Here is a 15564-nt window from a genome sequence, read left to right as displayed (position 1 = left end):
ATCTATTTCGAAAGCCAAGAAAAATATTAAATACTGTATGTAGAAAAGAAATGAGGGTTGAACTTTGAACAAGAAAGCCAGAATTAGCGGCAAGGTAAGTTGCTAACTGGGGGCTTTCCCGCCCCTATTTAAAGGACCTCACCAGCCCATCAAAGTCATTGGAATCTTAACGATTATAACCATAAGATATCTAGACTTACATTGGCGCTTAATTTTGAGAAGATTAAGTGCCAATGGCAATGTCAAGTACTACTGCCCTGTCTTTCTTCTTCATCTCTGTGTTGATTTCCCTTGGCTCCAGTATTGGTAATGTCCAATTAGTGCAGGCAGGCAATCCAAACTACAGAGATGCTCTCGCAAAGTCCATTCTCTTCTTCCAGGGACAGAGGTCAGGCAAGCTCCTGTCCGGCGCCGCCCAACAAATCATTTGGAGGTCTAATTCTGGCCTCTCCGATGGCCGTCAAGCACAAGTTAGTTTAAATGAGAATAACATAGCCTTGTGGGTTTTCAGTTCATATAGAAAATGAAAAGTTGCTAAAACGTACTGTTTCGCATGCAGGTGGACTTAACTGGAGGATACTATGATGCTGGAGACAATGTCAAGTTCAACTTACCAATGGCCTTCACCACCACAATGCTTTCATGGGGAGCACTTGAGTATGGCAAGAAACTGGGATCCCAACTAGCAAGTACCCGGGAGGCAATCCGATGGTCCGCTACATATCTTCTAAAATGTGCTAGAGCCACGCCCGGTAGGCTCTATGTTGGGGTCGGGGACCCCAACGCGGACCACAAGTGTTGGGAGAGGCCCGAAGACATGAACACACCCCGAACTGTTTACTGGGTCTCTCCTAGCAATCCAGGCTCGGATGTTGCCGGAGAGACAGCTGCTGCATTGGCCGCTGCTTCTATGGTGTTTAGGAAGGTAGACCCCAAATATTCGAGGTTGCTGTTGAGCACAGCCAAGAAAGTGTTTCAATTTGCAATCCAGTATAGAGGTGCCTACAGCGATTCACTTGGTTCTGCAGTTTGCCCATTTTACTGCTCATATTCTGGATACAAGGTACTTTATCTTTTGGCTTGGCTTTACAATATACTACTTAAGTTGTTGGATTTCCTTTTGCACAATTTGAAAATTGCATTACCGAATCATAAGTGAATAACCAATACGCTAAGTTACGTTCAATTTATGTACTAACTAGTAAGTAGTAACTACTAATTAGGTACTGACCTTTTGATCACTGTGGTACTAAACAACAGGATGAATTGGTTTGGGGTGCTGCATGGCTTCTAAGAGCAACAAATGATGCTTTTTACTTCAATTTCTTGAAAACCATGGGAGGTGGTGATTCACCAGATATCTTCAGCTGGGACAACAAATTTGCCGGTGCTTATGTTCTGCTTTCAAGGGTAAATTTCATACCATGCCAATCGTCCAACTTAGTTAATCTTATCTGTAAAATTGATTTCTGGTTTGCTTTTCAGAGGGCGTTGCTGAACAATGACAAGAATTTCGACTCATATAAACAACAAGCTGAGAGATTTATGTGCAGCATTTTGCCCAACTCACCCTCTTCAAGTACACAATACACACAAGGTATATTATCTGTTTCTATCTAATTTCCAGTACTAATTAGTACTTCTAGACTCAATCCAATTCGGATTGACCTGCCAAAATCTGAAAAACCACCGGTGAGATTCAGATTTCCAATCTGAACAAGTCATTCTTAAGATATACATATGGTATTACCAATTAACAATGAGTTCCTTAAAATTGTAGGAGGGCTCATATACAAGCTGCCTGGAAGTAACCTCCAATATGTCACCTCAATTACATTCTTGCTTACTACCTATTCCAAGTACATGTCTTCAGTAAAGCATACATTTAATTGTGGAAACCTTGTAGTGACTCCAAATACTTTAAAGAGCCTTGCAAAGAGACAGGTAAATCTACTTTGAATCCTTCCTGGGATGTGAAACATGTCGATATTATACTATCAATATGAATCTATAACGGCCAAAATCTTTTATTTGAACTTTTAATATCTGGTGCGAGAGTTATAGTTAGACAACATCACACATACATGACCTATGGCTTGACTTGATGGATATTTCAGGTGGATTACATATTAGGGGTAAACCCTCTGAAGATGTCTTACATGGTAGGGTATGGACCGTACTATCCCAAGAGAATTCACCACCGAGGATCTTCATTGCCCTCATTGGCCAGTCACTCACAATCCATAAGTTGTGATGCGGGATTTCAGTACTTCTATTCTTCAAATCCAAATCCTAACATCTTAGTTGGAGCTGTTGTTGGAGGTCCAAATCAGAATGATGGGTTTCCAGATGACCGTGCCGATTATAGTCATTCAGAGCCTGCAACATACATAAACGGTGCTATAGTTGGACCATTAGCATACTTTGCTGGGAGCAAATCTCAATAGAATCAAGTTATACCACTAATACCAGCCAACTGTAAATATATACTAAACAGCTATATCTATCTATCTGAATGTCCCCAAATGGGGACCTTATGACTCTGATATATAAGTCTATGTATCACACCACAAAAAGGTGAGTATCTGTTTGTCTTAATTAGCCAGTTAGCTTCTTTCAAAACAATATGCTTTGGAAAAAAAGGTCCACATTTTCACTTCAGGCTCGCATCGAGCGGTTTGTGAATCAAACTAAAATTACAGCTCTTAGCTTTTGTTTGACGAAAAGTTGAACAATGATTTATTGGTGCCATCACATGGTATCATTGGTATGCAATGCAAGAATATTCTAATCTGCAGATGCATCAGTGGAAAAGAATGTCAGGGTGCTATGTATATGAAGTTCACATAAGGTCTTCCATGGTTGAATATATGAATTAACTGACATAAAATCCTTCGATCAGTCTGTTAAATTGATTCTAGGGATTTGGCAATTTTGTACATGAAGTTTTCAACAACGCTCAGAATCGAAATCCAATCACACCGAAATGAACTTGGCCGATCTTAATAATCTCCATATAGTTCAACTTCAAATGGACATATATGCAGGTATAATCAGTACAAATATAGAGATTGATATCCAAAGTCCCAACCCAAAAAAAAACCAAATAGATCCTCTGGATAGATTAACTTGCACACCACCATACCAACCACCATCACAAAATAGGAAATGCACAAATCCTAGAAAAAATAGAGCATTTCCCTACGACCTCCAACCTCCCATTCTCTTAAAATAGTAATATAAATTTAACTTTGTTATTTTGTTAAGAATATACATCTCACATGGAAAAATGAGACATAGCTTATGAGTTTATAAGGGTCTGGGCCACTCCATCAATTGCCAATTGGTTTTGGATGTGAACCCCAGATCACTTTATCATAGTATTAGAGTATGTTACACACGTCCACGTGTGAAGCCCAAATGACCACACAGACTTCACGTCACCTAAAATATTGTCCACGTGTATGACTTGAAAATTCACCACACGTGCGGGAGCGTTTTGAGAATATATATCTCACATGGGAAAAATGAGACATAGCCTGTGGGTTTATAAAAGTTTGAACTACTCCATCCATTGCTAATTGGTTTTGGAGAGGACATATCCCACATTTAAGAAGTAATAATTAAAATATAGATTATAAATGTGTGGATAATACCCAATTGTACCGATGTCATTTTTGTGATTAAAACCCAACACCTCTAAAATGGCTAAGTTGGATAGCATCCGTACAGTTGCTCCACATACCACGTTTGTCGCTATTTAACATAGTATCATAGCGGGTCCCTCTCTATTCGTGCTTCCAATCTAATGTGGGCCCGAGTTTGATGCCATTTTTTCATGGGCCCGAGTTTGGTTTCATTATCATGTCATCAGACAGTTTCCGATTGGATTGTCACCGAGTATCGTTGGTTATTTGACCTTGGTTTATTTCGTCTCAGTATGTGGGATGTTAATCTATCACATGCAGACCTAAAAATTAGGTTGCACATGAGAGAGCGTGTTGGAGATGAGATATCTCACATTTAAGAACTGACAAATAAAATAGAGATTATAAGTGGGTAGATAATACCCGATTGTATTGAGACATTTTATGATTAAAACCCAGCACTTGTGAGATGGCTAAATTGAGACAGTATCTATACAGTTGGTCCATAATCTTGGAACAATGAAACACAATTAGAGCAAACTACTGAACACAGTACTCAATAAACATTTAGCCTAAGAGAAGATGAGTATGTGAACATGTACATATAGATTGAGAGTTTGAGACATTCCTCACGAACATGTAGGATATAAATAAGTACAGAGATAGAGCAAGCATGAAGGAATTAAACATAGCTGAAGCAAACTCTAGCTAGTAGCACCGTCACAAACCTTTATTAATTATCACACACAAAATTTCAAAGGATATCATGAGACTCTTTTGATAGGGTCAATCCGAGAAAACTATGTGATGTTCACATGAGTAAATCAAACACACCTATTGCTTTGGTGACCCATTAATTGATGGAGTTGATTATGTTGAAACTTGGAGCAGTCTTTGTTGAAGGTAAGAAACAAATCTACAATCTTATGGTGGTAGGTTGCTGATTTGTTTGACAAAAAAAATAAGAATGCATTGATGAGCATGTGAACATTGAGCATGAATCAAGGAAGAAGATTGACTTTGATTCCATGCATGTTACATGCAAATGCATGAATTGCACAAAGATGTTTGCCTATATAAAGACATGAGAAATGGTGCAATAAACATAGAAGAATAATAATGGAGAGATCATCTCGTGTGTGATCAAGAGTGAGAGATATAGAGAAAACTCCAAGTATAGAGTTTTGTGTGTGTAACAAAATAAAGTGTGTGTGTGAGTGTATTCCTTCAAGTGTGAGTCTTGAAGTAGTGTTTCTCTCGGTGTAACATTTATTCGTATAGTAGAGGTTCTTTATTGTTGCTACCCGTGGACGTAGGCACTTTGCCGAACCACGTTAAATCTCAGTATTCTCTATCATTTTTATTTTTCGCTTGTGGTTGTGAGTTATTTTAATTTCCATTCTATAGTTCATTCTTCCGCATTCCCCAACACTTTTGTAGGTTGCCAAATAAGAGCAGAAGGATCTCCGGCCTTTGTGATAATTAATGCATTCTTGCACCAGGATTGCATTATGCTTTCGTAACCATAGTAATTCTAAGAACATCTTAATATTTCAAAGTTACTAAATTGAGTTCCTCCATTTCAGGGTGCTTAATTTTGATGGCAGTTTATCCCAGTAATCCCACTACAAGCGAGCGACTCTGGAACTGAATTGTTAGCTAGGTCTCTCTCCGACTCTGCGGACGCTTGTCGATCAGTACTCCATGATTTCGAGGAAATTGGTTACTATAGTTTAACAGGCCATATCAATTTGGCTTGGGCATGATTCTATTTATTGTCTGTCAGTACCAACATCACAACTTTACAAGGAGCCAAAACAATTCTTTTGGGATTTTGGCAAAACAAAGGCTCGTGTTTTGCCCAAGGTTCAAAATATTGGTATCGGGGATATATCGTTAAAAATAAAAGATATCGGATATATCAGAGATATATTGGGGATATTCGAAAAAAATATCGTTCATCTTCCGAAATTATTTATTTAGTATTGAATTACATACAAACAAATACAATTATTAATTTTATCTAGTACCAAAAAGAGGCTCTAGGTGCTTGAAAAAATGCACATTGGTCAACAAAACTACAATACTTTGCCTAAGACATACGAGCCATATAGTACGAATTGTAATGGTTAATATGATAGTCATATATCTCTTTTGAACTATCAATAGTTTCTCTGAGAATGTGATAGTAAGAATGAACCCAACTCGATAATTGATCATAAACGCCTCCAAACTGACCATAATCATAAATAGGATGACCAGATTGATAGTTGACTTCTTGTGATTCGTTTGACATCCCACTATGCTCTGTGCCTAAACTGATAAAATAAAAACTTTAAGGCAATTGATATAGCTTGACTTTTAACTTTTAAGAGTTAAGACTTGAACTTTCACTCCTCATCTCGATATCTTTTACGAAAAATTAAAAATTAGCCGATTAAAGTACTACTCTTCTAGTCTTATTTTTTATATCCTTCGAGGCTCGAGGTGATTAATTAATCACAAACTCTAGGTCAAGGAGAGTCCGAGACATCCTCAAGTTGAGTTAAATTTTTTAAGTGAAAATTTTCAGATATTTCTCTAAAATATCGAAGATATATCGGATATATCGTAAATATCGAAGAAATATCAGAGCTATTTTATGTTATCGGAAAAATATCGCAAATATGAGAAAAAATAAGATATTTACCCCTAAGATATATCAAAAATATCGGGGAAATTTGGTACCTTGGTTTTGCCAATTGCTTGTAATTTCACCGTTTTCACGGCATCACGTCATTTTGCACAGAGGAAGACTCGAGTCTAGCTTCAGCTTTGTTTTAGAATCCCACGCCACCGCCAAATTTTTCTTCTTTCCTTAATCAGTTTATCATGCCTTTTCCCCCTACTATATTACTCATTTTGAGAAAAAAAATCCAATCCACCGAGCTTGTTCCCAAGTTTCAAGTACGGTTTGCTTGGATTTTTGTAGGATGAAATAAGATAACAGCAACTTAATTACTTAATCATGTGTTTGAGCTAAAATATACATTTTAAGCTGATATGAGTTCTAGGCTAATATATGTGACTTTATTCCTACGACGTAATTTTATTAAAATCTATTTAGAGGTTTTTTGATATATTTAACTGATATCTACGGTTAAAGATATTATTCTGTCAAAGAGTCATGCAAGGAATAAATCTTATCAAAGAACAATTGTGTTCTTTAGCAATTATTTAAGGCTTTTTGCCTGTTGGACCGGTTATTTGGGGAAACTATTAGCAGAGAAGATTTTCATTCCTTTTAGGAATAGATTTCGGGGATAGGATTGAGTTGAGAACAAAATTGTTGTCCTGATCAACTAAGGGGTTTTGATGATTTGATCCGTAAGAAAGAACAAAATTGTGTTCTCTAGACAAATGAATCTTTAACACAAAATCGCCAACACACAATTCAACCAAACGTTTGCTCAACAGCAAAACCAAAGCCTTCCAACAGAGCATTGCTACCATATGCACATTCGCTGCATGTAGCACAAGTCTCTCAATGGAGGACCGTTACCATATGCACCTTCGCTGCATGTAGCACAAGTCAGGCTTATCTCGGCAAAGAGTCAAGTTCATCGAGTCATTACCTTAGTTTGTAGCAAAAACCTAAAGTCTACCTAGTCAGCAACAATTAGTACAAACGTCTCCGCAATCTTGATATTTAGCTATGCTTATTCCCTAAGGGCACGTTTGTTACCCCGGACTGTCTAATTCCGGACTAAGTCTCTGCTTACTCCCGGACTGTGCTGACTCGGATTAGGATACAATAATTTTTGACCCATGTTTGGTGCAGTCTCGGACTAATAAACAAAACTAGAAGAATAGTCCAGTCTCACGTCTGACGAATCACCAGATTAAATAAGTTTTGTTATTGAAATATTTTTTGGATTATAACAAGTATTCAATAATAATATAATATTTCATTAATAAAACATGTTCATATAAACAATCTTATTTCTTGATTTGCATATTTCCTCTAACAATTGGCTTATAATGGAACAACTTTCTCACATTCTTCACATTTCCTAATATGTGATATCCACAAGTAAGCAAGTCAACAATATGTCAATTAAAATGGCCTTGATGATTATAAGTAAGTCACAAGTTCATACATAAGTAAACTACAAGTTTATATACACGTAAGCCACCAATATAAAAATAGAGTAATAGTTTACACATACAGGTCCACCACTGGAAGTTGAATTCTCAATTAGCATCCAAATTGCCAGCTCTATGAGCTCTATGGAAAACCTCCTAATTCTTGGAACCTTAATTCGCCGGTGTCTATACTTCCTCAGAATCCCAACTAGTTCATAAGCTACTTCTGCCTCTGTAACGCCAGCTTTCTCAAACATGAGGCTTGATTCTTCAGGAGACAAGAATGATAAAGACTGTGATTAGGTCCTAGTTTGTGCTCCTCTGACATGATTTCTTTGAGCACCTGCATTGTGAATCAAATGCATCATAAGTTATCAACATATACATGTTTCATGCTAACATGTATTACCTAGAAGAAGTTTGACAGATTATAAGACTAACAATTTGAATCAGTGACTAATTACGTGATTTGCTTATGATCAATCCAATTCAGACTGACATGGGATCGTCATAATATATCAAACTGTCAAGTAATGTAGCAGGTAGGTTATGTAGCAGGAAAGGACTTACTGTAGGTGCTGCATTTGCAATTCCCTTGAGCTGGTTGAAACAGTTTGTGCCACTGTATGTGCACAGATGAAGTAATCTGGTAGATATTGATGTCCACATCAAGAACCCCATTAGGATCTACTAGAAAACCTGTGAGCTGCCCTTTTCCATAGTATAAAACAATTGGATCCCTAATCCTGGAAATACAGAGAGAATTGAGTGGTTATTTTAAATCTTATGGAAAAGCAATTTCCAAAGTGAAGGAAACTATACTAGATATACCTATTTCCTTCCATCCATCCAGGAAATGGCTCTTTGCTGATTTATCTTGCCATATTTTCTGGCCTTGATTAGATGATAATCATCCAGGAAACATATGTATCTTGCCATCCCATATTTTCTGGCCTTGATTAGATGATATTCTTTTCATGTTAAAACAAGAAATCGATGATCAATGTACTCCAGATCTATGTTGGTTCATTAGTTCAGATCTCCTAGTCCTATGACTCCTATCTTGTTAGCAAATTTACTAATGAGTAAGTAAAAAATCAATTAAATTTACAATACTGGTCAAAATAAACATGTTAAACATCACATCAGCTCATTTGGTTGATACACATACATAATCCTACTAAAAAATATATCAAATAGCAAAAAAGAAACACATTGTTCAGACTACAGGGGGCATTAAACATGATGAACCTTCCCTAGTTTATCACACAAAGAGTGACAAAGTTCCACCGAGCTCAATAAGGATGAATATGAACAACAAAATCTCAAAGAGACAAATACAACAACAATTTGGGCACTCAGAAGTACACAAAAAAGGGAAGCTGCAAAATATTCCTACAACAAAACAGAAGTATAACCAAGAAACAGTACAGGATACAAGAAAGTGTCATACTGAAACCCACAAATCTCAATCACGAACTTGAGCAACTATATAGAACAGTGACTCAATTCTGAAAGCAAAATCAATGTTTCCTTCACTAATTCTCCTAAAGAATAACTGCGTCATCACTCAAGCTTAGTATGAAACGTAAGTAATCTTAAAGCAAAAGACTTTACTGTTCATGGTTGACATGAAGTATGCACATTCAGAAACAAGAAGAAACCAAACCAGAAACCAAATCATAACCAAATCAAACATTTCCAATCAGAAACCATATCATAACAAGATCAAACATTTCCAATCAAAGGTAGGGATTAAGAACTAACCGGAGACGAGTCACCGATGGTAGTGAGCAACTGAATCGGACGACGATGCACAGGATGAAGGTCCACCAGAGCTCGGAGCTCTGCCGTCCAGATGATATAGAGATACAGAAGGGGAGAGAGAGGGAGAGAGAGAGAGAGAGAGAGAGATAGAGAGAGAACCTGGTGAGCAGATCGAGTGATCCAGGGGTTGATGAGAGGAGCCGACAAAAAATGCAGATCTAACCGCGGCGCAAGGCTCTCGGTGCTCGTCGGCGAGTTCCCCCAAGGTTATAGGAGGAAGGTCTCGGGATCGGAAGTCGAAAGCGGCGACCGGCGTCAGATCGAGCCGAGCTCTTCTTCCTTCTCCTTGCTTTTTTGGAGACGGGACCTAAGGAGGCGAGAGTGAGTGAGGAAGCAAGAGGAGGCGAAGGATTGCGCAGTCCACCCGAATTCGGCACCTCTCCACAGTCCCGAAAAATCTCCAACGCGCGGATTAGCTAATCTCATTAAAGCTAATCCCGTGTTTTCCCAATCAAGGATTTCAGACTAACTTCTTGGACTATAGAGTCCAATCCCAACTAATCCGGGGTAACAAACGTGCCCTAAGAGGTTTAAGTAAGAACTGGCCATCTTACAGAGGGGTGGAGAAAAATCCTAGTAGTCATCTGTTGCATGTCTTATTCGAGCTCAGTTGCAAGTTTAGTCAGCATCTACACTCAGTCGTTTGAGAAGAAGAAAGTATAAGCACGCATCAACAAGCAGAAGCAAGCTGTACCTGACACATAGTTACTGACACGCCAACACTTACACATTTAAAAACAAGACAAATCACAAGGGTTCACTACAGTGTGCTGACTGTTCGTCAGAACTGCAATTCCGAACCGAACAACATGATATAGTTTTTGGCCCGCTAGCTGTCACCTGTGATCATGATGAAGGATATGGATAACTACTCTATTTGAGATATCTTTCTTTGCATCCCAATTAACCTGGCTTTGTTCAGAATCTTTTCTTTATTTCTTCTTTTTATTACACACACATATATGTACATGTCAGACAAAAGCAGTTCGTAAATGATGGATAATTAACCAATAGCATTTTTGAAACATTGTGCTTATAGACTTATAAATTAGGGTTTTCAAAAACGTTATTTAAAACGCTATGACTGGGGGAATTCGTAGTCATAGATTTCCCAAAACGCTATGACTGGATACTATGGCGTGTTGGGGTAGCGTCGGTTGTGGTCGATTTCAGAATTCGTCATAATATTTGAAGAAATAATTTTCTGAAGATATTGAGCCCACTTCTCATTAGTTTAACCCATTATGGATTAAATTATCAAGGTGAGTTTGAGAAAAAAATTATCAAGTTGGGGAATAATGCATCCCCGGCTCCAGTAGTAGGTACTGCACGCTAAATGCTAAATTGCAATTTATACAATGTGATGATCGATGAATACTGCTAATTCCAAGCTCAAATGATGTCATTCATCAATCCAAATAGAGACTCACCTATTATATGATTGGTGTATATATTGTTGATTCGTGGGTCTTAATCATACATATGGCTAAAACTATTGTTACTAAAAGATGATTAGTAGGGCATAACTTGATTTCTCTAGAACATCACAAATCATTTCCATTCATGGCTCCAAAAACTGAAAAAGTCGATTGCGGATACACCGGTCATCAACCGTCGGTAGAGCACAAATTAACTTAGTTTTGGTAAAAACCAATTCTCCATGGCACATTGCTTCCTAAGCACAAGAGCTAATTTATAATTACTTTACAGTTTTCAAACTACAAGCATGAACCACATATCCGGCCATCCAGGAGATCAATTACATGTAAATGATATAATTGATACTTTTGTTTGTAAATGTCGTCGTCGATCGGTTGATAAATTTTTTTATATATAACATTTTGATAGGTTTCGTGTTATCCTTAGTAAAGTAGTTTTTACCTTTTAAGCTCGTGATTGCATAAACCAAAATCTTGGAAAATCCTGGAGTCCAGTTGTAATTTCCTTTCGACATACGTACAAAGAAAATAAGAATAAATATGGAGTAGTTACAAATGCAAAAAGCCAGAATATATTAGGGCTTTCCCGCTCCTATTTAAAGGCACTTCATCACTCCGTAGTCATCAGAGTTTAACGAAGCGTCGCGCCCCCATCAGTTAGTTGGTGCTATATTCAGTGTCACAGTGTCACTCACTCACTCTAGCTATAAATGGCAATGTCTTTCTTCTTCCTCATCCTTGTGTTGATTTCGCTGGGCTCTAGTATTGGTAGTCTCCATTTCGTCCAAGCAGGAAATAACCCAAGTTACAGAGATGCCCTTGCAAAGTCCATCCTCTTCTTCCAAGGACAGAGGTCAGGCAAGCTCCCCTCCGGCGCTGACCAGAAAATTACCTGGAGGTCCAGTTCTGGACTTTCCGACGGCCGTCTCGCAAAAGTTAGTAAATATATATCCATTTCTTCAGTTTCTTACTTAAGTTTTTAAAACAAAAATTGTCATTTAAGGACTAAATGCATGGAAGGTTATTAGGTGGACTTAAGTGGAGGATACTATGATGGTGGAGACAATGTCAAATTCAACTTCCCAATGGCTTTCAGCACCACAATGCTATCATGGGGATCACTTGAATATAGCAAGAAAATGGGGAACCAACTAACGAATACCCGAGCTGCAATCCGGTGGTCAGCAAACTATCTTCTAAAGTGTGCTCGAACCACGCCCGGCAGGCTCTACGTTGGAGTCGGAGACCCTAACAAAGACCACAAGTGTTGGGAAAGGCCTGAAGACATGGACACGGCTCGAACCGTATATTGGGTGTCACCTAGTAATCCCGGTTCGGATGTTGCTGGAGAGACGGCGGCCGCGTTGGCTGCTGCTTCTATGGTTTTCCGAAGGGTTGATCGCAAGTATTCAAAATTGTTATTAAGCACAGCCAAGAAGGTATTTCAGTTTGCGATTCAGTACAGAGGTGCCTACAGTGATTCACTCGGTTCTGCAGTTTGTCCATTTTACTGCTCATATTCAGGATACAAGGTTTGTTTTGTCTTGCTTGGTTTTTGTACTTTTGCATTGTATTGTACTGTTATAGTCAGTATACTATATATGTTAATATGATTTATCTATATTATTTACTGTGGTAAACAATGTTTTAAAAGGCTAAGGCGTAGCCGAGGCGTTTTCGGAAGAGCCTCATCAAGGCGTAAGCCTTGAGGCAAAAGGCGTAAGCCTTGAGGCAAAAGGCGTAAGCCTTATGTATGAATTCCTATACTTGTGCATTGATTAGTCTTATATGTAGTTTACATATAACATGATTTGTAACCAAAATAAACATGATAAATGATTTGTAACCTTCATAACAAATACATATCAAAACCATGTAATTAATCAAATCAACTTGCATAACATAAATCCATATATTAAAGTACTAACTAGTCTTGAAATAAATAAATAAAGAATAATGTTTGGACTAGCTTCAAGCTTCAAAATCGTCATCATCATCAATTAGAATATCATCATTTAAATCATCATCCAAATGTCATCATCACCATCACCTAGGCCTCATCATTTAGCCCGCGGATCCGAAAAGCCAGCTGAGACCCGCAAGCCCGATGGGTTCCCTAAATATATATATTGATCACATCTGCTGGTGTTGTTCGACCATATTTCGAACTGGAGTTATTGATCGCCGAAACATCCACTAATGTATCATAACATTTATATTAGGTTTATAATAAAACTATTGCATTATGAAACGACTATATGAAAGAAACTTCGTAGGATCAATCGACACCAGCCGATGTGATTGATATATATATTTAGTGATCATGTAAAAATTTCATCCAATTCGGACTTCATTTGACCGTCAGAATTTGTGAAAATACCCGGCCCGGCCCGTTGACGAGCACTACCATCACCTCTAACAACATCATCTCCAACACGAACATAGGTTTGGTAGAGGTGGTCTTTCTAAAGTCTCAATCTCAAAACCTAAAAGACCCCCCCTCCCGTAAAAAAAATAGTTTTTTAAATAAAAAAATTATCTATTCAAAAAAGAAATCTTGAACTAAATTTTTTTTTTGAGGCTTTCGCCTTTCATGCTTCAAAACGCGCCTTGAAACGCCTTTTGCGCCTTGGTGTGCGCCTTTTGCGCCTCGGCGCCTAGATAACTAAGGCTAAGGCCTTTTAGCCTACGCCTTTTACGCCTTAAGGCTCGCCTCAGGCGCGTTTTTTAAAACACTGGTGGTAAATAACTTCAGGATGAGCTAGTGTGGGGTGCTGCATGGCTTCTTAGAGCAACAAACGATGTCTTTTACTTCAATTTCTTGAAATCCATGGGAGTTGGTGATTCACCAGATATCTTCAGCTGGGACAACAAATTTGCTGGTGCTTATGTTCTGCTTTCGAGGGTAAAATATATTAAATTTTATGTTTAAAGTTTCAATTATAATCATCTGTGATTTAAGACAATGGTTTGCTTTTTAGAGGGCAGTGTTGAACAATGACAAGAAGTTCGACTCATATAAACAACAAGCTGAGCAATTTATGTGCGGAATTTTACCCAACTCACCCTCTTCAAGCACACATTATACCAAAGGTAGATATATATACTTATCACGCAACAATACTAAAAAGTTGGGAATTTTTATCAAATTCTAAGGCTACTTAAATTTGTAGGAGGGCTCATGTATAAGCTGCCTGAAAGTAACCTACAGTATGTCGCCTCAATTACATTCTTGCTTACTACCTATTCCAAGTACATGTCTGCTACAAAACACAAGTTTAACTGTGGCAATCTCGTTGTCACACCGAGCACTTTAAGAAATCTCGCCAAGAGACAGGTAAATATACTTAAAACTCATGTAAGAAATAGTCTAAACTGCCAATATTTTTCTTTGTACGGTAGAATTTTGTTTAATACATAGTATGAGACTATCATTTTAACAACACAACATGTCGGACGTACGCGTACGTAGTTACTTATCACAAGTGGCTTGACTTGATAAATTTCAGGTGGACTACATATTAGGGGTAAACCCACTGAAGATGTCATATATGGTAGGGTATGGACCTCGCTTTCCTAAGAAAATTCACCACAGAGGATCTTCATTGCCCTCATTGGCAAGTCATCCAAAAACCATAGGTTGTAAAGCTGGTTTTCAACCATTCTTCTATTCATCATCTCCAAATCCTAACCTCCTAGTTGGAGCTGTTGTTGGAGGTCCAGATAAGAATGATGAGTTTCCAGATAACCGCGCTGATTATAGCCATTCGGAACCTGCAACATACATAAATGGTGCTATAGTCGGACCATTAGCTTACTTTGCAAATGTCAATTAATATTCTACTACCTAGTAGTAGTAGTAAGGGGTGGGATATTTGTTTGTATGTTTTTTTTTTCGAACAAGGATTCCAAAAATATTTGGAAAAGGATTTCAATAATACAATTGATCTTATAAAGAATATGCAATTATGTTGAATTGTTGATATTTGTGTCTTTGTTCCTGGTTCGAAAGAATTCGGAAGCAGCTAGTCATTCTTAATTAATTAGAGCACTTTATGAATCGAGAGATAGAGCCTTTTGTTTAATTTTCATATTGTGGAATCGTTAGCTGACTAGCTCGCTATGCAAATTCAAATACATCATAGGTTATACGGTCTCAATTACCATATAATAATACCATTATTTTTCGTCTTAAATATTCTGGAACACTAATTGAATGAATTTTTTTAAGGGTTTCTTACCATGTTAATATGTGTTAATAATACCATCTTAAAACTAGCCCTACCCACTTTTCAATCCTGATTCCGCCCTTGCTTGTATTGAGATATAACCATCGATATTTGACTCCACTAATGCATCTTTAGTTTCTTCCATAAAATGCTATTTTAGGGCATAGAACTTGAATGTTACTTTAGGGTTTATCGTTAAAAAAAATGACAACAACTTGATGGAAGATTTTAGGGCTGTGACTTGTTGTTGCTTCTGAGTTACTTTAGGTCGTCATCTTCCATCAACTTGAAGGTCGT

The 15564-nt window shown here is 37.7% G+C and overlaps 2 protein-coding genes across 3 annotated transcripts; one reads left to right on the top strand and one right to left on the bottom strand.

Moving 5' to 3' along the window:
- The first annotated feature begins 195 nt into the window (after positions 1-195).
- LOC126785295 (endoglucanase 9-like) lies at positions 196-14941 on the top strand. Of its 2 annotated transcripts, XM_050510935.1 has the most exons (7): positions 196-388; positions 11892-11973; positions 12067-12570; positions 13794-13943; positions 14020-14131; positions 14212-14375; positions 14548-14941. In XM_050510935.1, exons 1-7 carry the CDS (start codon positions 234-236, stop codon positions 14872-14874), a joined length of 1494 nt encoding a protein of 497 aa, XP_050366892.1. In that variant the 5' UTR covers positions 196-233; the 3' UTR covers positions 14875-14941. The 2 variants fall into 2 exon arrangements, with proteins under 2 accessions (XP_050366892.1, XP_050366891.1); XM_050510934.1 differs by lacking the exons at positions 11892-11973; positions 12067-12570; positions 13794-13943; ... (1 more) ...; positions 14212-14375; positions 14548-14941 and adding exons at positions 560-1063; positions 1261-1410; positions 1486-1597; positions 1781-1944; positions 2118-2709 and having other exon boundaries at positions 196-470.
- On the bottom strand, positions 7918-10109 carry LOC126785297 (fatty acyl-CoA reductase 2, chloroplastic-like). The gene is made up of 3 exons (XM_050510936.1): positions 8604-10109; positions 8343-8518; positions 7918-8115 (listed from the first exon to the last, which is right to left on the bottom strand). Exons 1-3 carry the CDS (start codon positions 8615-8617, stop codon positions 8072-8074), a joined length of 234 nt encoding a protein of 77 aa, XP_050366893.1. The 5' UTR covers positions 8618-10109; the 3' UTR covers positions 7918-8071.
- Positions 14942-15564: the final 623 nt, after the last annotated feature.

Source organism: Argentina anserina, chromosome 2 (assembly GCF_933775445.1).
Source record: "Argentina anserina chromosome 2, drPotAnse1.1, whole genome shotgun sequence".
Classification (NCBI taxonomy): Eukaryota; Viridiplantae; Streptophyta; class Magnoliopsida; order Rosales; family Rosaceae; genus Argentina; species Argentina anserina.
The sequence above is the reverse complement of the archived record's forward strand: the minus strand, read 5'-3'. Positions and strand labels throughout refer to the sequence as shown.